The 25,695-nt window shown below is 37.4% G+C and overlaps 3 protein-coding genes and 1 long non-coding RNA gene across 5 annotated transcripts in view; 2 read left to right on the top strand and 2 right to left on the bottom strand.

Moving 5' to 3' along the window:
- The first annotated feature begins 88 nt into the window (after positions 1-88).
- zgc:101583 (uncharacterized protein LOC494104 homolog) lies at positions 89-10,668 on the top strand. The gene is made up of 6 exons (XM_062039930.1): positions 89-362; positions 599-731; positions 5,821-5,877; positions 6,052-6,142; positions 7,911-8,071; positions 9,191-10,668. The coding sequence occupies exons 2-6, from the start codon at positions 599-601 to the stop codon at positions 9,802-9,804; spliced, it is 1,056 nt and encodes a 351-aa protein (XP_061895914.1). The 5' UTR covers positions 89-362; the 3' UTR covers positions 9,805-10,668.
- On the bottom strand, positions 10,584-12,734 carry timm8a (translocase of inner mitochondrial membrane 8 homolog A (yeast)). Its single transcript, XM_062039931.1, has 2 exons — positions 12,460-12,734; positions 10,584-11,018 (listed from the first exon to the last, which is right to left on the bottom strand). The coding sequence occupies exons 1-2, from the start codon at positions 12,568-12,570 to the stop codon at positions 10,857-10,859; spliced, it is 273 nt and encodes a 90-aa protein (XP_061895915.1). The 5' UTR covers positions 12,571-12,734; the 3' UTR covers positions 10,584-10,856.
- Positions 12,135-23,003, top strand: LOC133645115 (uncharacterized). 2 transcript variants are annotated; one of them, XR_009824906.1, is made up of 5 exons: positions 12,135-12,246; positions 14,513-14,594; positions 16,531-16,645; positions 22,395-22,486; positions 22,593-23,003. It is a non-coding gene; the product is annotated as an uncharacterized LOC133645115 (long non-coding RNA). The 2 variants fall into 2 exon arrangements; XR_009824905.1 differs by having other exon boundaries at positions 12,136-12,246; positions 16,531-16,641.
- Positions 13,753-25,695, bottom strand: part of btk (Bruton agammaglobulinemia tyrosine kinase) — a 29,995-nt gene continuing 18,052 nt past the window's right edge. Inside the window, exons 8-19 of the mRNA XM_062039929.1 lie at positions 25,292-25,479; positions 22,995-23,057; positions 22,852-22,906; positions 22,644-22,723; positions 22,282-22,409; positions 22,128-22,199; positions 16,815-16,986; positions 16,528-16,747; positions 16,399-16,463; positions 16,211-16,329; positions 14,731-14,888; positions 13,753-14,614 (exon numbers count right to left, since the gene is read on the bottom strand). Of these exons, the coding sequence (XP_061895913.1) occupies positions 14,543-14,614; positions 14,731-14,888; positions 16,211-16,329; positions 16,399-16,463; positions 16,528-16,747; positions 16,815-16,986; positions 22,128-22,199; positions 22,282-22,409; positions 22,644-22,723; positions 22,852-22,906; positions 22,995-23,057; positions 25,292-25,479 (1,392 nt within the window). The 3' untranslated portion in view covers positions 13,753-14,542. The remainder of the gene's footprint in view (positions 14,615-14,730; positions 14,889-16,210; positions 16,330-16,398; positions 16,464-16,527; positions 16,748-16,814; positions 16,987-22,127; positions 22,200-22,281; positions 22,410-22,643; positions 22,724-22,851; positions 22,907-22,994; positions 23,058-25,291; positions 25,480-25,695) is intronic.

Raw genomic sequence — 25,695 nt, 5'->3', positions numbered from 1 at the left:
GAGCGGATCACCACTCCAAGATGGCGGGCCCGCGTCTCGTCAGCGCCAGTAGGCAGTAGCGCTCGATGCTGCGTCTACTTAGAAGATGTCTATGAAAGAAACTATATAGTGAGTAAGGGCGCAATAAAAATGGAAAGCTTAACATCGTAGGTCTACTGAGCGCATGCTATGGCCGTTTAGAGAAACGTGGAAATATATTAATATTAGTCCCAAGTCAGGCTGGTAAAAGGAACGCTAGCGATGCTAACTGGCCGACATTTGTATATCTGGATCACGTGATCTCAAGTCGTAGCGGTCGGCGGAAAGTTGCTCTTGAGCCACGCCCCTCGACGAAGACGGATGGAGTTGACGTGACCACCGAGGTACTCCTTTATTTGCTTAATTCGGCTATTTTCCCCACTTCTGAACTAACTCATAAAGTCCGATATGTGTTTGTCTCCGACTCCCAACTTTGTTTTGAGTTCAGCGGCCTCTCCCTGGGGGGACCGTCTGCCTTGTCATGTGACGCAAAAACATGGCTGTGTTTGCTGTTCAACTTAAAAAAAACCAACCGTGTCATGGCGACGATAAAAACATACATAATGTGATGTTGTGACAGATGGAAGCGGGCCGTGAGGACTTCTACATCGGCCTCTCTCTGGCCGTGTCCTCCAGTCTTTTTATCGGCGCTAGTTTCATTCTGAAGAAGAAAGGCCTGCTGCGATTGGCCAGCAAGGGATCCACACGAGCAGGTACCGTAAAGTCTCACTAAAGGCGCCTACAAAACTAAAGAGCTCAGAATGTACATTATGGCCATGACAAAAACATCAATCTGGTGTAAATGGGACTTACAAAAAGGATATTAATCACTGCGTAGGAAAAGTAAAATAATACTACTTACTTGTGTTGTCCAGATACCAATATTTTGGTACCGGTACCAAAATTGTTTCGATACTTTTCGGTACTTTTCTGAATAAAGGGGACCACAAAAATGGCATTATTGGCCTTACTTTAACAAAAAATCTTAGGGTACATTAAACATATGTTTCTTATTGCAAGTTTGTCCTTAAATAAAATAGTGAACATACAAGACAACTTGTCTTTTAGTAGTAAGTAAGAAAACAAAGGCTCCCAATTTAGTCTGCTGACATATGCAGTAACATATTGTGTCATTTATCATTCTATTATTTTGTCAACATTATTAAGGCAAGTGGTAGAAAATTAATGCGGACCAAGCTCTGGCACTGATCATACAGGGAGCGGACCGCCACAATCAGACAGTCCGATACACCATTCTCTCTGAGCACTCCCCACAGGACTTCCCGAGGGACACGGTCGAATGCCTTCTCCAAGTCCACAAAGCACATGTAGACTGGTTGGGCAAACTCCCTATGCACCCTCAAGGACCCTGCCGAGAGTATAGAGCTGGTCCACAGTTCCACGACCAGGACGAAAACCGCACTGTTCCTCCTGAATCCGAGGCTCGACTATCGGGCGTAGCCTCCTCTCCAGTACACTTGAATAGACCTTACCGGATACTTTACCACAAAAAATTGCATTATTGGCTTTATTTTAACAAAAAATCTTAGGATATATTAAATATATGTTTCTTATCTACAAGACAACTTGTCTTTTATTAGTAAGTAAGCAAACAAAGGCTCTTAATTTAGTCTGCTGACGTATGCAGTAACCTATTGTGCCATTTATCATTCACATTTTTGGGGGAAATTTATTTGACAAAATCCAACACCTAGAATAGACATTAAACATATGTTTCTTATTGCAAGTTTGTCCTTAAATAAAATAGTGAACATATAAGACAACTTGTCTTTTAGTAGTAAGTAAACAAACAAACGCTCCTAATTTAGCTGCTGACATATGCAGTAACATATTGTGTCATTTATCATTCTATTATTTTTTCAACATTATTAAGGACAAGTGGTAGAAAATGAATTATTAATCTACTTGTTCATTTACTGTTGATATCTGCTTACTTTCTGTTTTAACATGTTCTATCTACACTTCTGTTAAAATGTAATAATCTCTTATTCTTCTGTTGTTTGGATGCTTTACATTAGTTTTGCATGATACCACAAATTTGGGTATCAATCCGAAACCAAGTACCGTATTTTTCGTACTATAAGTCGCTCCGGAGTATACGTCGCACCGGCCGAAAATGCACAATAAAGAAGGAAAAAAACATATATACGTCGCACTGGAGTGTAAGTCACATTTTTGGGGGAAATTTATTTGACAAAATCCAACACCTAGAATAGACATTAAACATATGTTTCTTATTGCAAGTTTGTCCTTAAATAAAATAGTGAACATACAAGACAACTTGTCTTTTAGTAGTAAGTAAACAAACAAAGGCTCCTAATTTAGCTGCTGACATATGCAGTAACATATTGTGTCATTTATCATTCTATTATTTTGTCAACATTATTAAGGACAAGTGGTAGAAAATTAATTATTAATCTACTTGTTCATTTACTGTTGATATCTGCTTACTTTCTCTTTTAACATGTTCTATCTACACTTCTGTTAAAATGTAATAATCACTTATTCTTCTGTTGTTTGGATGCTTTACATTAGTTTTGGATGATACCACAAATTTGGGTATCAATCCGAAACCAAGTACCAGATTTTTCGTACTATAAGTCGCTCCGGAGTACACACTACCGTTCAAAAGTTTGGGGTCTCATTAGAATGTCCTTATTTTTCAATGAAGATAACTTTAAACTAGTCTTAACTTTAAAGAAATACACTCTATACATTGCTAATGTGGTAAATGACTATTCTAGCTGCAAATGTCTGGTTTTTGGTGCAATATCTACATAGGTGTATAGAGGCCCATTTCCAGCAACTATCACTCCAGTGTTCTAATGGTACAATGTGTTTGCTCATTGGCTCAGAAGGCTAATTGATGATTAGAAAACCCTTGTGCAATCATGTTCACACATCTGAAAACAGTTTAGCTCGTTACAGAAGCTACAAAACCGACCTTCCTTTGAGCAGATTGAGTTTCTGGAGCATCACATTTGTGGGGTCAATTAAACGCTCAAAATGGCCAGAAAAAGAGAACTTTCATCTGAAACTCGACAGTCTATTCTTGTTCTTAGAAATGAAGGCTATTCCACAAAATTGTTTGGGTGACCCCAAACTTTTGAACGGTAGTGTACGTCGCACCGGCCGAAAATGCACAGTAAAGAAGGAAAAAAACATATATACGTCGCACTGGAGTATGTCGCATTTTTAGGGGAAATTTATTTGATAAAATCCAACACCAAGAATAGACATTAAACATATGTTTCTTATTGCAAGTTTGTCCTTAAATAAAATAGTGAACATACAAGACAACTTGTCTTTTAGTAGTAAGTAAACAAACAAAGGCTCCTAATTTAGCTGCTGACATATGCAGTAACATATTGTGTCATTTATCATTCTATTATTTTGTCAACATTATTAAGGACAAGTGGTAGAAAATGAATTATTAATCTACTTGTTCATTTACTGTTGATATCTGCTTACTTTCTCTTTTAACATGTTCTATCTACACCATACTTGCCAACCTTGAGACCTCCAAATTCGGGAGATGGGGGTGGGGGGAGGGGTGTTTGAGGTGGGCGGGGTTGGGGGGGGGGGTTTGGTGGTAGCGAGAGGTGTATATTGTAGTGTCCCGGAAGAGTTAGTGCTGCAAGGGGTTCTGAGTATTTGTTCTGTTTAGGGCTGCAACAACTAATCGATTAAAATCGATTATAAAAATAGTTGGCGATTAATTTAGTTATCGATTCGTTGGATCTATGCTATGCGCAGAGGCAATTTTTATTTTTTTGATATATATATGTATATTTATATATTTTTTTATAAACCTTTATTTATAAACTGCAACATGTACAAACAGCTGAGAAACAATAATCAAAATAAGTATGGTGCCAGTATGCTGTTTTTTTTCAATACAATACTGGAAAGGATAGAAATGTAGTTTGTCTCTTTTATCCGATTAATAATCGATTAATCGAAGTAATAATCGACAGATTAATCGATTATCAAATTAATCGTTAGTTCTGTTGTGTTTATGTTGTGTTACGGTGCGGATATTCTCCCGAAATGTGTTTGTCATTCTTGTTTGGTGTGGGTTCACAGTGTGGCGCATATTTGTAACAGTGTTAAAGTTGTTTATACGGCTACCCTCAGTGTGACCTGTATGGCTGTTGATCAAGTATGCCTTGCATTCACTTGTGTGTGTGTGTAAAAGCCGCATATATTATGTGAACGGGCCGGCACGCTGTTTGTATGGAGGAAAAGCGGACGTGACGACAGGTTGTAGAGGACGCTAAAGGCAGTGCCTTTAAGGCACGCCCCCAATATTGTTGTCCGGGTGGAAATCGGGAGAAATTCGGGACAATGGTTGGCCCGGGAGATTTTCGGGAGGGGCATTGAAATTCGGGAGTCTCCCGGGAAAATCAGGAGGGTTGGCAAGTATGATCTATACTTCTGTTAAAATGTAATAATCACTTATTCTTCTGTTGTTTGGATGTTTTACATTAGTTTTGGATGATACCACAAATTTGGGTATCAATCCGATACCAAGTCGTTACAGGTCATATCATACATTGGTCATATTCAAAGTCCTCATGTGTCCAGGGACATATTTCTTGAATTTATAAACATAATATCATTTTTTTTTTTAAATGAAAAAAGTTGTTGTGATGCCAAAAAATATTGACGTGATGCAGACAGACAACTCCGGACGAAGGCGTGAGGTAGGAGATGATTTATTTTCCATAAATCATACACCGAAGATACAAAAAGGCAAAAACAAAACAAAAGGGATGCGTGCCGATCGCACGGGAAGCTAAGGTAATTACTTAGCACAGGAATCGTAGAAGCTAGGAGACAAGAAATACCACCGTAACAGGTTGCGTGTAGCAAACAATAAAGCCAGACCGAGTGTGACGAGCAACACAAATAAATAAGCAAACCCAGAGCTGCACAAAACAGGAACTTAGGGAGTCCAAAACTAACAACATAACTAAACAAAACATGATCTGGCCATGGATCATGACAATTTCGCTGTGTTTGTTGCATTTTTGTTGCGTTTTAACTTGATTGTAAAATATGTCGATCGAGAGGGGGTGTGACGTTCATATGTTGTCAATATTCAGTGTTTTATCGTTCATAGTTAATATTGTAAATCCCACATTCTTTATTTTCATGTACATCCTGGTGTATCATTCAGTAAAAAAATGAAAAAAAAAAATTGTTTTTTCAGGCGGTCTATCATAACGTTTTTAGCAATTAATCAGATATTATTGTGAGGTTTTGTATTAGTGTTCCTAAACATAGATATACCAGCCCCCAGACACATTTTTTTCTCTAAATTTGTCCCCCCGAGTCAAAATAATTGCCCAGGCCTGGTGTAGATGTGGCACACAGCCCTTTTAAATGGAATTTCATATTGTATCACGTCTGTTGGAGTGTTCTATCTTGCAGGTTTTACTGTACGTCGTACAAATAATAATACAAATATTGTCTTATTCATGCAAATATTGTGTTTTCTCAAACAGTAGACGCAATAATCTCAGTGGCCAGGTGCATGGTCCACTTTTAAACACCCTACCTGGGGAGAGTACGTGTGTTTGGCGCTTACACAAGTATTAGTACAAATAAAGGTGTCCCAGTTGTGTAAACGAGCGTTTACAGATCACAAGTTTGGTCATGATTTCATGTTTTTAGTACCTGTCTTAACTTGACATCAAGGGTCTGTAAAAGCTCAAATGTAACACAAGTCTGTCTCATTGTTGTGAATTTAATACAGTAACATTTGTTGCGTTCCAGGTCACGGCGGCTATGCATACCTCAAGGAAGGGCTGTGGTGGGCGGGGCTTATTTCAAGTAAGTCTCATGTAGAAAAAAAAAGGGGGGTGGTGACACAGTCAGCTGATTCCTCTCATTGATTTTGATGGCGTTCCTCGCCAGCTGTTGCCGTCACAACATTGTGCTCTTTGTTTTGCCCGAGATGAGTCTTTTCTTCTTGTTTTGGAACATCTACACGAAACTGTCTTCCAGTGGGAGCAGGAGAAGCCGCCAACTTTGCAGCGTACGCGTTTGCACCAGCTACGCTTGTGACGCCTTTAGGAGCTTTGAGTGTACTTGTAAGGTACGTTTTTGTTTTGGTTGTTTGTTTTCTCAAGCAAATATGTTACAATTCTATTAGATTTTTTCGCAAAAACGTGTTTTAGTAAATACACAGTTTTTTCCTTGTGAATTTAAAAATATATTTTGATTGTATTTAATTTTTCTAATACAATTAAAAAAAATATTGCAACTTTGTATTGTTTTTATAATTCTTGTAAAAAATATACTTCTTTATTCTCAAGATTTTATTCTTCTAAAAAATACAGGTTAATTCTCAAATGTTTTTTTTATTTTTTATTTTACAAAACACTTGATAATACTTTTATATTTTATTTTTATAAAAGTATAATAAAAAATGTACTTCCAGTAATTCCGTTTTTTAATTATTGTAAAAAAACTACTACTTTATTTTGAGTGTTTTATTCTATTCTTCATAAAATGCAGGTTAATTCTCAAAACTAAGATTGCAACTTCATTCACTTTTTTGCTATTTCTTTTTTCAATCTGAGGATTGTATTATTTTATTCTTCTAAAAGTACTATTAAAAAAGTAAATACAATGCAACTTCATTCTCTATTTTAACTCTTAGAAAAATACTACTTTTCAATATTTAATTTTTCTAAAAATACAGATTAATTCTCAAATTGTTTTTTTAAATTATTTTACAAAAGACTTTCTTATACTTTTATATATTATTTTTCTAAAAGTAGAATAAAAATGCTACTTCCAGTAATTCCCTTTCTTAATTATTGTATTTAGAAGAAATACTTATTTATTTTGAGTTTTTTGTTATTTTATTCTTCTTACAATGCAGGTTGATTTTCAAAACTAAAATTGCAACTTGATTCACTTTTTATTTTTCAATCTGAGGATTGTATTATTCTATTCTTCTAAAAGTACTATTAAAAAGTAAATAAAATGCAACTTTGTTCTCTATTTTAACTCTTAGAAAAATACTACTTTTCAGTATTTTATTCTTCTAAAAATACAGGTTAATTCTCAAATTGTTTTAAAAAAAAATTATTTTACAAAATACTTTCTTATACTTTTACATTTTATTGCTCCAAAAGTACAATTGAAAAATGCCACTTCCAGTAATCCCCTTTCTTAATTATTGTAAAAAAAACTACTATATTTTGAGTTTTTTGTTATTTTATTCTTCTTAAAATGCAGGTTGACTTTCAAAATTAAAATGGCAACTTACTTTTTTACAAACTCTTTAAAAAATGTGAGTATTGCATTATTTTATTCTTCTAAAAGTACTATTAAAAAATAAATAAAATTCAACTTCCTTCTTTGTTTTAACTCTACTGTTCAGTATTTTCTTCAGGATATTCTTAAAATTAAAATTGCTACTTACATCTTTTTTTTTCAAAAACAAATACTACTTTTGTTCTCAGAATTGTATTATTTTAATCTTCTAAAAAATACAGTATCGTGTAATTCTCAATAATTATACTGGAACCTCATTTTTTTTTATTCTTGTAAAAATACTTCTTTATTCAACTGACTGTATTTTATTCTTCAAAAAAATATAGTTTCATTCTAATAAAATAGTTTTTTCACCCGTAATACCACAGCTTTATAGTCCCCCAAAATAAAATATCTACATTGAACTAAAATTATGACTTTATTAAAGCATTTATTCCTGCTAAATTAAACACTTTTTTTTCGTATTTATTTCATTCATCTTTGTACGAATTGACATTGTCGCTTATTTATTTAAACTTTTAAACCCACAGAGGACCTTTTTGTAACAGCTCTGCCATGTTTGTTTTTGTCCCTCCCAGTGCCGTGCTTTCCTCTTACTTCCTCTGCGAGAGGCTGAACTTGCACGGCAAGATCGGCTGTTTGCTGTGCGTACTGGGCTCCACCGTCATGGTGGTCCACGCTCCCCAGGAGGAGGAGGTGGCGTCCCTCAGCGTCATGGCCGAGAAGCTTAAAGATCCAGGTCAGGCCAGAGTTGACGTGTTGCCTTAAACCAGGGGTTGGCAACCCAAAACGTTGAAAGAGCCATATTGGACCAAAAAACAAATGTGTCTGGAGCCGCAAAAAAATGTAAAGCTGTATTTAAATCTTATAATGAAGGCAACACATGATGTAAGTGTCTATATTAGCTATAATAGCCTACTATCAAAATAACTGTGTGTCACAGGCTGAAGCAAATCTTCATTGACAGAATTGTTGAAATTTAATATTTATTCTACACATTTTTACAACATTAGTAAATCAGAGGCTACTCAGAAGGTGAAATAACTCCTGGAAATTACTGGCTTTTAATGGCCAAAGTTATAGATGTGTGTGTCCAAGGTAAAGGAAATGGCAAGCTGTCTTCTTTTAATAGATTTATTACAATCTTTGGCAAGCGAGGTAATGTTTGCTGTGGTCTGGAACAACATGGCACACAAAGAACTATCAGAAATGCAGCCAATATTACATACAGATAATGGGTCATGAGACATGCAAAACTAAATTATATACAAAGAGGATAAAAGTAAAGGATATTAAATGAGCTCAAATATACCTACAAATAAGGCATAATGATGCAATATGTACATACAGCTAGCCTAAATAGCATGTTAGCATTGATTAGCTTGCAGTCATGCACTGACCAAATATGCCTGATTAGCACTCCAACAAGTCAATAACATCAACAAAGCTCACCTTTGTGCATTCACGCACAGTATAAAACTTTTGGTGGACAAAATGAGCCAACGAAGGAGTGGAAGATTTTACATGTAAAACTGTTGCGTCACAGTCCACACTATGGTGAGTTCAAGAACCGCCAAAATTAGTAGGACAAAACGATGTTCACCAAATACTGTCATCAGTGAACCATACACACAAACATATTGAACAGTGGGCTTTCTAACAATTGAGAAGGTTTGTGTCATGTTGGTCCTCAAACAAAAAACATGCTAAAACAAAAAATATTTTCCCCCCATCTTTTTCCATTTTCAATTATTTTTAAAAAATGCTCCAGGGAGCCACTAGGGCGGCACTGAAGAGCCGCATGCCCCGCTGATCCCCGCCTTAAAAAACATACTTAGTTTTTCCTTCTTCCCGCCAGGTTTCATTGTGTACGCCGTGTGCGTTGTGGGAAGCAGCCTGGTTCTTATCTTCGCCGTGGCGCCACGCTTCGGACAGAAGAACGTGCTGGTCTACATCCTCATCTGCTCTGTGATCGGCTCCCTGTCCGTGTCCTGCGTCAAGGGCTTGGGCATCGGCATCAAGGAGCTCTTTACCGGGACGGCCGTGCTGAGGGAGCCGCTCTTCTGGTCCATGGTGGTGTGCCTGGTGGTGTGCGTCAGCATACAGATCAGCTACCTGAACAAAGCCCTGGACATCTTCAACACCTCCATCGTCACGCCCATCTACTACGTCTTCTTCACCACCTCCGTCATGGCGTGCTCCGCCATCCTCTTCAAGGAGTGGCTGAGCATGAGCCTCAACGCGGTGGTGGGCACCATCAGCGGCTTCCTCACCATCGTGCTGGGCATCTTCCTGCTGCACGCCTTCAAGGACATCGCCTTCAGCTGGGACTCGATGCCGCTCTACCTGAGGAAAAGTGGGGGCCCCAGGCCTTACACGGCGATCACCGGCCAAACCGGGGAGCCGCCCTTAGAGGGAGGAGCCGTGGGTGGGCGGGCCTCATGGAAACAGAAGGCTCCCTCCTTACAGTAGAACAATCTTCTAAGAACAGTGGTTCTCAAACTTATTTCACCAAGTGCCACCTCACAAAACACTTTGCTCTCCAAGGACCACCATTAAAATACAGTAGCGTAGTAGGCTTAAGTATTCATTAAACACAAGGCAGATGTTTTATTTAACAAGTGTTACACAGTTTGAACAGTAGTGCTGTTTATCAAGTGATTCTTTTGGCATACCACTAGATGGTGCCAGTTTGAGAATTACTGTTCTAGAATGTAATTTTTTAATTTTAAGAGCACACTTACTCTTTTCCTGCATTTCTTTAAATAGGGTCTCCACTTAAATAATTGCCCTGCCTCAAATAATTACTCACTTAAATGCCTTTTATGCCCCTAAAATAACAGGGGATATTGCTATGTTGCTGTAGTTATTTTTACAATAGGTGCGTTTAGTAGACACCTGGTACTCTCTGCAGTTAAGTACATAATTGAATGCCTGAGAGCAATTAATGTATGCCTATATTTATCTTTGTATTCCATATTTAAAAATAGCTCACATAAGTTCTGTTTCCTTTTTAAATGTGTTTTGCATGTATTTAATCGTTTTTTGGTACATGCCACTGTATTCTTAATTTAGCCCCTTCAATCACAAATGCAGGCACTTTGGATGAATTTTGGTTCTGAATTTCCCCCCAGGGATCAATAAAGTACTTTCTATTCTAAGTGCATGATGTACCTCGAGAATATGAAAAGCTGCACCAAAGACTATAAACGGTCGTCTGTCTGCAAGATGTATTCATGTCCACACAGGACCAGTTGGAAGTTGCGTTTATTGCATATGTACAATCCAGTGTACGGTAAACATCTTCAGGATGATAATAAATTGTGGCCTGCGTGGCAAAAAATGTCCCAGTCGTGGCTCCCAAACCGCTTGGAACATCACAAGGACGGCGAACTTTGGCTTCCACGTTGACATGACTTTCCAAACTGGCAGCAGGAGAACAAATGAAGGTGCGCACGCTGTTAATCTGAGGCACTGTAGTTTCTTTTTACACACGGATTCCTTCGCCTCGGGAGTCCTTCATTTTAGTCCGCCATGCTGTCCGAGAAAGACCCTCGACTCCTCTGGGTCTGCTCGAGCCGGTTCAGGATGAACTGGCTTGTGTCAATGAATCTCTCCACGCAGTTGACGAAGCATGTTTCTGTCCTGGAGTCCATCTTTGGGCCCGGTTTCTCCATACAGTTCTCCTGGGCAGGAGGAAAACAACATAAACTCAGGTTACTTTATTGACCATTGGAAAAAAAAAAACATAAGGTTTAATTTTATTAACAGAAATCCCACAAAACAGAACTGAGATGTATAGAATATTTGCTACTGTGAAGTTAGTTTCACGTTCTGTGCACATGATGTGCAGGGACCATCAATAAAGTACTACAGATTGTAAAAAATAAATACATATATATCTAAGATAAAACACCAACCTATGATCAGTTTAAATAATTAGTCCTTTTTTTCCCAATGATCTGAACGCTATTAAAAAAGCCAATATTTTTAATATAAAACATTCATATTAAAATCCTTCAAAAGTCAAAATAAAAATTAGGTGCTCCTACAAGGGTAGCACTACTAATATCAATATGTCCTTCATGCTGACAGCCATCAGACTGTATAATGCATATGTTCCCTTTTGACTGTACTCAAATGTATAATAGACTGCATTTATATTATTCCCATGTGAATAATGCTGTATAATAGACTGTATTTATATTATTCACATGTAGAAATACCTTAATGTTTATTTTCTATTGTGAGCAAACTGTGGTGCTGAATTTCCCACATGGATCAATAAAGTACTCTCTATTCTATTATATCAAGTGGAATTAGGTTCTTAGGTTGCATTACCTGAAAACTATTGCAAAACCCCCTGATTTTGTTTACATTAAAATTATAAATACAATCTAATAAATTATATTAGAAAAAAATGGCATTGTACAATATTACTTGAGTAGGACTAATTGCTTGACCTGGTCATAGCTCAATTGTTGCTTTTATTTCGAATATATGCACTTTTTAACACAATAGCACTTAATCGACGGTCGCTATAAGCATAAAACCACCACCAGTGTTGAGAGCGGCACTTCGCCAGCGACCTCCCCGCACCAAGGCGGAGGGGTCCGGGCACACTGAGAGGGCGCTGCCGCTGTAGCTACGGAGGTGAATATCCAACTTCACAGAGGGGGAATATTCTGTATTTAAATTAACTAAACCTCAAGCTTGTAAAGTTGTTTTTTTTTGCGTTTCGTGGACGTTAAACTATTAGGGTTTTTACTTAAAAGTGACATGTAAAATGTTTTTTTTTTTTTTTTTACGTGCCTAAACGCAACAACCAGCGCGTGAGTGTTCAATAAATCCGCCACTCTGACAGGACCCCGAACTCATCACCACATTAGCGTTAATTCAGCGCGAACGACGCAGGTAAAAACCGAAGAGGAATCCTATAAATATGTCTGCTGGCCCGGTAAACACGTGAGTCGTAACTTAGCTTTATTTCGTCGAGGTTTGGCATCACTTGGGTTAACAACAGACTCGAATTAAATACAAATAAACGCATATACTTGCTCCTGTAAGTCAAAATCGAGCACAAACGTCAAATAGCTTATAAGAGTCAACAGCTACTAGCTTACTCACCCAGCAGACCTCGGTCATTTGGTGCACCAGCTGCTGAAATCGTTGCTTCTGAGACTCAACCTCAATGAACTGCTGGAGCTGAGGGTCCGTGCTCGCTGCCTTCCCGTCCATAGTGGCATAAAATGCAACCTAAGCCCGACGAATGTTCGAATATGGAGCAGTTTATGCCAGAATGCTGACCTTCACGTGCAGGAACGGTGCTGCCGGATACCGGAAGTAGAGGAACCAATCACAGAGCGCGCTGGTGTGACGTCAAACACAGCCCTGACTCTGTGGCTGGATAGTAAGGGCGTGGGGAAAAAAATCGATTCGAATTCAAATCGCCATTCTCACGTTGTACGATTCAGTATCGATTCTCATTTTTCCAAAAATCGATGGGAAACAAATCGATTCGAATTCAAATCGCCATTCTCACGTTGTACGATTCAGTATCGATTCTCATTTTTCCAAAAATCGATGTACTTTAAAAAAAAAAAAGTTTTATTTTTGTATTTATTTCTTTTTTCATTTTTATTAATCAATCCAACAAAACAATACCAGAGATGACAATATCGGAATATCAGATATCGGCAAAAAAGCCATTATCGGTAGGGATGTAAAAAAAAAACCTGATACCGATAATAACAAAAACGATACCAATAATTTCCGATATTACATTTTAAAGCATTTATCGGCCGATATTACATCCCTAAACAATACACAGCAATATCATAACAATGCAATCCAATTCCAAAACCAAACCTGACCCAGCAACACTCAGAACTGCAATAAACAGAGCAATTGAGAGGAGACACAAACACAACACAGAACAAACCAAAAGTAGTGAAAAAAAAAGGAATATTATCAACAACAGTATCAATATTAGTTACAATTTCAACATAGCAGTGATTAAAAATCCCTCACTGACATTATCATTAGACATTTATAAAAATTTAAAAAAAAGAACAATAGTGTCACAGTGGCTTACACTTGCATCGCATCTCATAAGCTTGACAACACACTGTGTCCAATATTTTCACAAAGATAAAATAAGTCATATTTTTGGGTTCATTTAATAGTTAAAGCAAATTTATATTGTTGCAATCAGTTGATAAAACATTGTCCTTTTCAATTATAAAAGCTTTTTTACAAAAATCTACTACTCTGCTTGCATGTCAGCAGACTGGGGCAGATCCTGCTGGTAGATCCAACATTGGCTCCATGTCGTTGGATGAGAAATTACCAAATTTCGATGGTCAAATCAACATCACAACCCGACATTGAATAAACGTTGTCAAAAAGCATGTTGTTTCAATGTTGTATTTGTGTTGTAGTATGTTGGTTGGGAATTAACCAAATTTCGACGGTCAAATCAACGTCACAACCCGACATTGAATAAACGTCAAAAAGCATGTTGTTTCAACGTTGTATTTGTGTTGTAGAATATTGGTTGGAAAATGATCAAATTTCAATAGTCAAATCAACGTCACAACCCAACATTGATTAAACATTCTTAACAAGCATGTTGTTTCAACATTATGTTTGAGTTGCTCAATGACAGGACCTAATTCAACAAGTTCTCAACCTTGCTTTATTGTCTTCTGCCTGCTGGGTAGCCTCTATAGTTAAAAAAAAGTGTTTATTTTTTATGCAATGTCCTTTGCAGCGGAGAATGGTATCTAGTGCTACAGTGTTTTGATGGGGGAAGGGGGGAACACCATACAGTACATACAATGTAACACAGTGTATTTTTCTTTAGTGGAAGAGAAAGCAAAATGGCTCTTAATAATCACTTATAGAGGAAAACCATGCATTTCCAGGTTCTTATTGTGGTATAAACACAGGGGACAGTAGCCTATTATTTTTCCAAACACATTTATTTAAAAGCCTGACACACTTAGCTTTTACTTGTGCAATTAGGTATGCATTTACAAAGCTAACTTACACGTCGCACCACTAAGTCAAATATATTCCCCTTGAGTTCAACAAAACATGCAACATTCTAGTCACAATAATATAAATGATATGTAACCACAATATAACTTTTTAAACATTCTATATGTTCATTTTCCAGGCTCCTTCTAGTCGTCCTGGATGCTGGGACCTACTGGAGTTCGTACAGCAAATCCTGAACGGTGAACACCAACTCCTGAAAGGTAGGCCTCTCGTCTGCTTTCTAAAAACAGGGAAAAAAACACACAAAGTACGAAAATAACAGCTGATATAAAACACACACAATTACAATATGTTTAAAAACACGGGTAGATTGAACGTATATATAATTATACTCACATCTAGCCAGCAGCTGGACATGATGCTGTAGACCTTTTCGCACGCCATTTGAGGACGGTACAGTCGCAGGCCTCGGGACACCTGATCCACTATTTCGTTGTTGTTCAGCCGGTCGTACGGAAGCCTCCCCAAAGTGTACACCTCCCACATGAGAACCCCTGAGAAAGTATTTGACCATTAGTTATGTGACATTTTTAACTGTGATTGTATCTGTGTTACTTTTAGTAAAAAAAAAAAACTGTTAATATTGCCAACAAACATAATCCTTGACTTGCAATTTCAAAACATTTCCCCATAGGAAACAATTAAGAGTCAATAATATGTCATATTTTTAAGTTTAAAAAGAAGCCAGTCACTGAATAAAAGGGGTGCACAAAATAGTCCCATCCAAATTGTGATTCTTATTCATCCCAATTCTGAATCAATTCATAATTTTACATAAAAAATTGATTAAAAAAAAGATAACATTGATTCTATAAGAAAAAAAAAAGCTGTTTTCTGGTCATCTCCATGCAACCGGAAGGAGTTTTTCTAACCTGTAACCTGTTTTGAAAAAGTTTCATTATAACTATCATACCAAAATGTACATTGCGAGAATCTGTTTGATACGAGAATCGTGTTTGTTAGAGCCATTTACTTTTTTCTGTCCGTCAAACTCATGACGTCGCTAGAGGGGTTGGCTCAAGGCCAAGTGCCAGTCTACAGAGGGAGGGGCTGGGTTCTTGCTCAGGTGTTGCTGAGTGGAGGCGCAACAGTTTTTGACTGTGTCAGGCTATGATTTGTTTGCTCACGTTTATTTTCCATTTTTGTTACAAAGTGAGTATAATTTACATGACTGTCTGTTAATAAATATTTTGGTTAAACACGGAAATCATTCTGGACATCGATTATTAGCCGGCTGCACACGTCGGAACTAGCTTCATTTATATTCGGCAACCATGTAGCAGTAGAGTATAGGACTTTACCGCTACAGTGTTGAATTGAGAATTGATTCTGAATCGATTGGTCACTGCAGGAATTGGAATCGAAATGAATCGTTAGGTGGCCAGAGATTCACACCCCTAATGAGCAGTGGCGGGCCATGCGTTTCCCACCTTGGCCTTCAGTGATGTCCGACTTCAATGATTACCTCTCAAAATACTCTAATTGATGTCACCACATGACCATTGCTGGAGAAATACTATACAGGAACACATTTATGTATTTTTAGAATATTTGAAAAAAATCTCACGTACCCCTTGGCACACCTTCAAGTACCCCCAGGGGTACGCGTACCCCCATTTGAGAACCACTGGTTTAATGCATCCAGCGGGGCATCACAACAAAATTAGGCATAATAATGTGTTAATTCCACGACTGTATATATCGGTATCGGTTGATATCGGAATCGGTAATTAAGAGTTGGACAATATCGGATACGGCAAAAAAGCCATTATCGGACATCTCTAATTTACAGTTATTTCTATACGATCACACACACCATAAGCCCAGATGTCCGACTTGCTGCTGAATCGGCAGTAGAGGAGAACCTCGGGAGGAGACCACCGGACTGGGAATTTAGAACCGGCCGAGCTTGTGTACTCGTCGTCTAAGACGTATCTAATGGAACAGGAGGAAGATGTTATTATAATACGCTACTATTAGGTTCATGAGCTGCTGTAATTTTACCTCGATAGTCCAAAGTCAGCCACTTTGACTGTGCCGTTGCCGTCCACCAAGCAGTTCCTTGCAGCCTGATTAGGAATTGGAGCGTATTTGAATGGTGTCTTCTTGACCGTCAGCTGATTGTTCTCTCACCAGATCTCTGTGGATGTATTGCTTGGACTCCAGGTAGGCCATGCCCTCGGAGACGTCTTTGCACATCTCCAGCAGCTGCACGGACGTGGGGTGCTGCCTGAGGCCCTCCCTGAGGTAGGTGAGCAAGCAGCCTTTGCACAGGAACTCGGTCACAATGTATATGCTGCTTTGCTTGGTGCACACCCCGTACAGCTGGACCAGGTTCTCGTGGTGGAGCTTCCTAGTTTTGATGAGTTTCAGTAGGATTAGTTGCCAAGACAGACTTTAGTTCGACTGGTTGATCTTACATCATGATCTTGGCTTCCTCAATAAACTCTTCCTCGGACATGGAGCCCGCTTTAATCATCTTGATAGCCACGTCATGTTGGCCCTTCCATTTTCCGTACTGCACCACTCCAAACTGACCTGTGCCCAAGACCCTAATGAAGGTGAGGCAGGAGGGGTCAAGCTCCCACATATCTGAAGAAGACAACAGAATACAATTTTTTTTTTTAAATAGGTGTTTTTATTGTGCTGTATCCACACTATAATATTATTATTATCATTATTATTAATGTATCGTAACTGTCCTTTTTCCCCCCGTTTTTTCCCCCAATGGGAGAAATATAGAAAAATAGAGTTTTGAAACAACCGGCATGTTCATGGCAATACTCTACTTTATCCGTATTATAGCGTCGTTCAGTATCCAGGTCAAAACTTATCACAGAATATTTAATTTATTGATTTGCTCATACGTCTTTCTGCCCAACTATTATCTATTAATTAGGGGTGATCGATTCACATCCGAAACACAATTTGTATTCCTTCCAATTCTAAATCGATTCATAATTTAAAAAAAAACAAAAAAAAACATGTTTTTATATATATATATATGTATGTATGTATGTATGTATGCATGTATATATATATATATATATATATATATATATATATATATATATATATATATATATATATATATATATGTATGTATGTATGTATGTATGTATGTATGTATGTATATTTGTGTGTGTATGTATATATGTGTATGCATATACTGTATATACTGTGTATATATGTATATTATATATACAGTACAGTATATACTGTATATGCATGCATATATATATATATATAAGATGATATATGTGTATATTTATTTATGTATATGTATATTCATTAATTTAAAAACATGAGTATTTATTGTACCACCAAAACTTAACCTTATATGTATTTTTAAATAAAGTTTAAAAAAACATATAAATTAGTAACAAATACACCAAAACAAGTAAAATCATAATAATAGCAAAAACAATATAGCAATATATAAAACAATACAATTTTGTTTTCCCGTTTTAATTTTTTTTAATTTAGTTTTTTTACCTTTTACACTTATTTTACCACCATAGAGTGTGTGCTACTTGTGTAAAATAACATGTAATAAAATGTTTGTTAATTAAATGCAAAAATCCTCACATTAATTAGTGCAATACATCTTTGGACAATCTTGACCAGTATTTTAAGTCAAAGCATAATAATTGTGTATATGTATCAATAAATCCTTTAAGTACATTTAGCTTATGTAAGGTACTTTTTTGAAACCTTTATTTTGTTAGTGCATTCAGACTGGATGTGGCGCCTTGCGCTATTATTTTGAAGGGGGGGAAGTGTGCTGTGTTGTTGTTCTCAGCTTGACGAGTAAAAAGGCGACTCATTTGAGGCGGTTAAAAAAAGAGAGAACGCGCCTCTCAAGTTGCGACCACTGTTTGTACATTGTTGTTACGTAGATGATGTCGTTCACAACAACACAAGCAGATGAGATGTGTTGTGGGTGTTTGGATTGTTCTTGCTAGCTTTAGCTTCCTAGTTTCAAATGACCGCCTCGACATTCACATTGTTTATCAGGACAGGTGTGTCAGGGATAAATGAGTGCTATCTGACACATTATTTTCCCAAACAAATGTTTCTTCCTCCTGATATTATTATGCGTTTATCAGCGGATTCCGTTTTATTGGCCAATTCTGTGACTTTTTTATTGAGTTTAGTGATTATTGATTAGGCATACTAGCGCTGTGTCAAAAATAAAATAAAATAGCAACAATGGTGACATCCCAAACTCACTCATTCGTTCCTCATCTGTTTCATTATTGCAAGCTCAGGAATTTGCATGCACGTTGCGCGGCACATTAATTGTTTTTTATTATTATTATTGTATTTTCATAATCTTTAGAAGCCATAATCAAAATCGAAATTAAAATGTGTTTAATTGTCCAGTCCTAGTATATATATACAGTAAATGTATACAGTATATGTATGTATATACAATTTATTTTATTTATTTCATAATTTTTTATGAAACTCAACTTTTAAAAATACTTTATTCCGGCCATCTTCATGCAACGAGATTGAGGTTTTCTAATCTGTTAATGATCATAATTATTATACCAAATAATACATTGCGAGAATCTGTTTGAATTGAGAATCGTGTTGAATAGAGTATCAGTTCCGAAGTGAATCATTACATCAGATTGAATCGTTAGGGCCCCAAACATTTACATCCATCTCGTTAGCTAGCGGCATCGTCAACGTGCTTCCGGTTTCTGGCATTTTTCAATGACTTATTCTGCAAGATACAGTATGTTGTGTCTTCCATTAAATTGTCATCTTTTCTTAATGTCTGCTTTGTAAATTAATCTTTCTATCCCAACATTTTTGTTAGGGAGTGTCGCCCAGCATGTATACTGCCACCTTTGTGCTTCAAGAGGCTAGCTATAGCATTATGGGTAATGTAGTCTTTTACCGACTAGAGATGAGGCGCTGTTCTTTTCAAAGAGCCGTTCAGAAGACTGGTTTGTTATTGTAGGTCTTTTTTAATTTAATTTTTTATTTTTTTAATAAAGGTAAAAATCAGATAAGATGTGGCTCAGAATAATTGTACTATATTGGTGTGAATTATTCTGAAATAGTGACTATATATGTATTTGTCTTGTTTTCAGTGTAAACATTCCATAAGGTGGTGCCATTTCCCCACTATTACCATTTTGAATTTTACCTCACCTAAAAAACTTTGCAGCGCAAGAGCATTTTGACAATACAGAAAAATGTGTAGATGTATAGATACAAAGTACAAATAAAAACGAGGACATAAAAATTGTACTACCCCGACCTGGTGTGTGTGGCTTCAACTACAACTAAAAGAGTGAATAAAATAGTTGCTTTGTTTCCTCATTTTCACGGCCAGTCAAGTAGCCTGCATCTGCAGCTTGGGCAATTGCAGAACCTGCTACTGCATGTGCATAAAATTTAAAAAAACAAAACGTCTCCCAAACGAACAGCTTGCAACTGCGAATCGGTTCTCGTCGTTCACTCAAAATGGGGATCAGCAACCCGCAGCTCTAGAGCCACATGCGGCTCTTTAGCGGCGCCCTGGTGGCTCCATGGAGCTTTTTCAAAAATGTATGGAAATGGTAAAAAAAATGGGGTGAAAAATATGTTTTTGTTGTGGTATGGTTTCTGTAGGAGGACAAACACGATACAAACCTTCCTAATTATTAGAAAGCCCACTGTTTATTATGTTTGTGTCTATGGTTCACTGATGAGAGTATTTGGCGAGTGCTGTTTTGTCCTGCTAATTCCAGCGGCCCTTGAACTCACCGTTGTGTGGACTGTGACTCAACAGTTTGTTTACATGTTTTTTGAATGATTGATTGAAACTTTTATTAGTAGATTGCACAGTAAAGTACATATTCCGTAAAATTAACCACTAAATGGTAACACCCGAATAAGTTTTTCAACTTGTTTAAGTCGGGGTCCACGTTAATCAATTCATGGTACAAATTAGGGCTGCAACAACTAATCGATTAAAATCGATTATTAAAATAGTTGCCGATTAATTTAGTCATCGATTCGTTGGATCTATGCTATGCACATGCGCAGAGGTTTTTTTTTTTTAAATAAAAAAAAAAGTTTTTTTTTGTTTTTGTTTTTTTAATAAACCTTTATTTATAAACTGCAACATTTACAAGCAGCTGAGAAACAATAATTAATAATGATGATGATAATGTAGTTTGTCTCTTTTATCCGATTATTAATCGATTAATCGAAGTAATAATCGACAGATTAATCAATGATCAAATTAATCGTTAGTTACAGCCCTAGTACAAATATATTCTATCAGCATAATACAGTCATCACACAAGTTAATCATCAGAGTATATACATTAAATTATTAACATTATTTACAATCCGGGGGGTGGGATGTGGAGGGGGTTGGGGCGGGGGGGGGGGGGGTTGGGTTGGGTTGCTATCAGCACTTCAGTCATCAACAGTTATATCATCTGAGCAATGGACATTGAAACAGTGTAGGTCTGACTTGGTAGGATATGTACAGCGAGCGGTGAACATAGTGAGCTCAGAAAGCATAAGAACAGGTATATACATTTGATTATTTACATTTGATTATTTACAATCCGGGGAGGTGGGATGTGGTAGGAGGAGGGTGTTAGGCTAGGGTTGTAGTTGCCTGGAGGTGTTCTTTTAGTGCGGTTTTGAAGGAGGATAGAGATGCACTTTCTTTTACACCGGTTGGGAGTGCATTCCATATTGATGTGGCATAGGAGAATGAGTTAAGACCTTTGTTAGATCGGAATCTGTACAACTTTCTCCGACGCTGCCACAGAAAGACGTGTTTTATGCCTTTCCTTCTTTGTCTCATTTTGTCTACCAAACATTTTATACTGTGCGTGAATGCACAAAGGTGAGCTTTGTTGATGTTATCGTTTTGTGTTGAGTGCTAATCAGGCATATTTGGTTACTGCATGACTGCAAGCTAATCGATGCTAACATGCTATTTAGGCTAGCTGTACGTACATACTGCATCCTTATGCCTCATTTGTAGCTGTATTTGAGCTCATTTAATTTCCTTTACATATGTGTATTTAGTTTATTTGTCCATGTTTCATGACACATTATCTGTACGTAATATTGGCTGCATTTCTGATAGTTGTTTGTGCGCCATGTTGTTCCAGACCACAGCAAACGTTACCCAGCTTGCAAAGATTGTAATAAATCCATTAGAAGAAGACAACCTGATGTTTTCTTTAACTTGGACACACACGTCTATACCTTTGGCCATTCTAAGCCAGTCATTTCCAGGAGTTATCTCACCCTCTGAGACGTTTTACTAATGTTTTCCAAAGTTGTAAAAATGTGTAGAATAAATATTACATTTCAACAATTCTGTCAACAACGATTTGTATCAGCCTGCAACCATGGTCATCTTGATAGTAGGCTAATATAGCTAATTAGCCACTTACAGCATGTGTTGTCTTCATTATAACACTTGTATAAGACTTAAATTTTTTTGCTCCAGACGGATTACTTTTTTGTATTTGTGGTCCAATATGGCTCTTTCAACATTTTGGGTTGCCGACCCCTGACTTAAAAGAACCGTTCAAGAGACTCAATTCGCTCGCGAACGTCACATCTCAATTGATGACACACCTACTTTGTCAGTGCTTTCATGAGCATTCCAAAAAGAAATCAAGCTATTTCAGCATATAAAATAACAGGAAAATGTACTTGAGTAAATAAATATGTTTCAAAACATAGCAGTGACTTACCATAGCCAAGACCTGCCGTTGATGGAGGCCGCGCCCGATTGGACACGATGTGTTTCAGCCTACTGAACATACCTAGCGATGGAGATAGCATGACATTATTGCATCTTTTTTATTCATTTGATCAAATTTAATGATGTCTTTACAAAGTATGAACCTGCTGCATTGTGCTGATGATAGTTAATTAGTTCAGGGATGGTGCAGTAATTGTGCTTTTCGGCCAAATAGAACTGTCCTTTCGCTGTTGTGCAGATGTTGTAATGCTTGCAGATGCCACCTGCCTCTCTGCAAACAGGAGAAGGAAGACATGACACCCTCACAGATGCATGAGGACATTGCTTTTATCTGCAGAACAGATAGCGGTAAGAGGAGTTTTTGCATAAATGATTTACATCAAAACCTCCTCCCTGCCTATGCGTGACACAGTTTGTTCTTTTGTGGTACTTCTTCTTTTTGCTGCACTTGTAGCCAGTGGACACAGGATGTACAGTAGACGGTAACGCAGAGTGTCAAACTCACCCGCCTCCTTTGCTGAACAGAGACACTGTGTACTTCCCTGGCTTGCTTGAGTCTCGCACCAAGAAGCCACCATCTTTATTCTGCACGGTCAGAAAGTGGCGTTAAATCGAGCGGGACAAGGTCTGGTGCATTGCAGGTTAGCACTACGGCTGCAAAAACCCACAACCACAGCGATAAACACATTATTAAAGGGACCAAGTGTATTTACCTCAGTTTTCAGTAGTTTCTCTGCTTGGCTACGGTTTGTGTTCTTACAAAACCAACTTTGAAAACAAACAAAGGTTTTGTGACACTTTTGTACAATAAAAGGAAGTTAGTTTTTTTTTTTTCCAACAGCATGTCAGTACTTACTCGTATCTTTCTAAGCCGTTTGCAGTTTCCACCACATAATTACTGGGTATGTAACCTTCATTCCTACAAAATAAAAATTGTTAGAAATGGTCAATAATGAATCTTAAAGGGAAAGTGCATTTTTGGGGAATTTTGCCTATGATTCACAATCCCAATGTAAGACAATGTTTTTCTTTTTTATGCATTGTAATTCGTAAAATACGGCAAGTAAGAGGTGGCCAAAAATCCCGCTAATTGGGAGTACTCTATTCCGCCCATAAAACCCTCTAAAAACATCCAACTATACTCCATTTACACCTTGTGACCTAAATATTAACCAAGTATTAGCGATATTGTTATTATAAGCGCTAACGCAGACTAACTACTTTTAGCGGGCGGCGTGATCACAGAGAGCTAACTAGCTTGTGCTGCTATATTGACATGATGAGCTGCTGCATCGCCTCTGAGTTGATAAAAGTTACTTCTGGATTATAAATCATACCTCTCGCCTGGATAGTAGAAGGTTGTGAACAAAAACCGAGAAGTTGGTCAACTTTAACATTCAACTTAGACCTGAAGATGGCGAGAAAGACACAAAAAAACCGCTCGATTGCGCCCACCTTTTTTGTATTTTTTATTTTTTTTCCTGTGGGTGTATTATTAATAATTCTTCATTTACAGTCAATGGGAAAATGTGAACGTCTCATCAGTCGGCATGCCAGTGAGAGCAGACATTGTACAGTAAGTGATTGTTTTATTATGTTCCTAGTTAGTATTTCTTGTTTAGCACTTAGCAATATTGCTACTTCATGTTTAGTTTTTCACTAAAGCTGCATCTGTTTAGCACACAGCTTCTACTTGTAGCTCTTCCATATATTCAAACTCAAAAACCTAAGGTTCTGGATCATCATTTGCTCCAAAGTGGTGTTTGAAGTCTGCCACGATTAGTAGTGTTGTTGTTGTTGAAGGGAAAAGTGAACGTTGTCATGCGTCTGTGAAAATAATATGCCGCAACAGTATGCTCAATATGAGTAAAATACATAAATATTACATATTATTACGAATGTGCCTGTTATTACTTTACATTTATATTCACAGCGTGTATACAAAACGTTGATGGATGTTTTTAAAGGGCTTTATAGGCGGACTCCATTGTTAGCTGACTTTTGCTAGCGTTTATTTACGAGTTAAAATGCATAGAAAAAGAAAAAAACAGATGTCTTCTTGTCCCACATAATTTTTGCGAACGATAGACACAATTCGAAAAAATTGCAGTACCCATTTTAACTCCTTAAAGGTGTCCTGTTAGACCAGGGGTCGGCAACCCGCGATTCTATAGCCCGAGTGGCTCCCTGGAGCTTTCACAAAAATGTATGAAAATGGAAAAATAAAATATATATTATTTGTTTTAATATGGTTTCTGTAGGAGGACAAAGATGACACAAACCTTCCTGATTGTTAGAAATCCCACTGTTTATATCAAACATGCTTCACTGATGAGAGTATTTGGCGAGCGCCGTTTAGTCCTACTAATTTCTGCTGTACTTGAACTCACCATAGTTTGTTTACATGTGCAATTTTCCCCGACGCTGCCACAAAAATAAGTGTTTTATGGCACTCCTTTTTTGTCTCATTTTGCCCACCAAATGTTTTATACTGTGTGAATGCACAAAGGTGAGCTTTGTTGATGTTATTGACTTGTTGGAGTGCTAATCAGGCATATTTGCTCAGTGCATGACTGCAAGCTATTTAATGCTAACATGCTATTTAGGCTAGCTGTGTGTACATATTGCATCATTATGCCTCGTTTGTATGTATATTAATTTATTTTTTTATGTCCTAAGTGTGTTTAATTTATATTTGCATGTCTCATGACACATTATCTGTATGTAATATTGGCTGCATGTCTGATAGTTGATTGTGTGCCATGTTGTTCCAGACCACAGCAAATGTTACTCAGCTTGCAAAGATTGTAATAAATCCATTAGAAGAATATGTTTTTTTTTAACTTGGCCATTCTCAGCCAGCCAGTCATTTCCAGGACTTATCTCACCCTCTGAGAAGCATCAGTTTTACTAATGTTTTTCAATGTGTAGAACAAATATTACATTTCAACATTTCTGTCAACGAAGATTTGCGTCAGCCATTTTGATAGTAGGCTAATATAGCTAATATAGACACGTACATCATGTGTTGCTTTCATTAAAAGGTTTTAATTATTTTGCGGCTCCAGACAGATTTTTTTTGTTGTATTTTTGGTCCAATTTGGCTCTTTCAACATTTTATGTTGCCGACCCCTGTGTTAGACGGTCACTTACCCATATTTGTCCCTGGCCCTCCACCAGTTTTGGTCAGACATCTCCAGGATGGTGTACTCCTCATCCTCCCTAAGCTCCAGGTCGTGCGGCATCATGGCCGGGTGGTTGTACTGAGCTATGACGCTCTTACCCACGCAGGGGGCCTCTGCCTTGTGGGGCTGCGGCGGTAATGGGCGCACAGGCATCTCCTTAAGAACAATCCCAAGAGGGAAACAACGTTTAGTTATCTGCTTAGAATAACAATGTTGTCTCCTTGATACAGTTGTGGTCAAAAGTTTACATACACTTGTAAAGAACATAATGTCATGGCTGTCTTGAGTTTCCAATAATTTATACAACTCTTATTTTTTTGTCATAGAGTGATTGGAGCACATACTTGTTGGTCACAAAAAACATTCATGAAA

Source organism: Entelurus aequoreus, linkage group LG28, assembly GCF_033978785.1.
Source record: "Entelurus aequoreus isolate RoL-2023_Sb linkage group LG28, RoL_Eaeq_v1.1, whole genome shotgun sequence".
NCBI lineage: Eukaryota > Metazoa > Chordata > Actinopteri > Syngnathiformes > Syngnathidae > Entelurus > Entelurus aequoreus.
The sequence above is the reverse complement of the archived record's forward strand: the minus strand, read 5'-3'. Positions and strand labels throughout refer to the sequence as shown.

Coding starts and splice junctions, on each gene's coding strand:
- timm8a (XM_062039931.1), bottom strand. CDS start 12,570: ATGGACGGGAAGGCAGCGAGCACGGACCCTCAGCTCCAGCAGTTCATT. Junction 11,019..12,459: donor AAATGACCGAGGTCTGCTGG/GTGAGTAAGCTA, acceptor CCTCCTGCCCAG/GAGAACTGTATGGAGAAACC.
- zgc:101583 (XM_062039930.1), top strand. CDS start 599: ATGGAAGCGGGCCGTGAGGACTTCTACATCGGCCTCTCTCTGGCCGTG. Junction 6,143..7,910: donor GCTTTGAGTGTACTTGTAAG/GTACGTTTTTGT, acceptor TGTCCCTCCCAG/TGCCGTGCTTTCCTCTTACT. Junction 8,072..9,190: donor CGAGAAGCTTAAAGATCCAG/GTCAGGCCAGAG, acceptor TCTTCCCGCCAG/GTTTCATTGTGTACGCCGTG.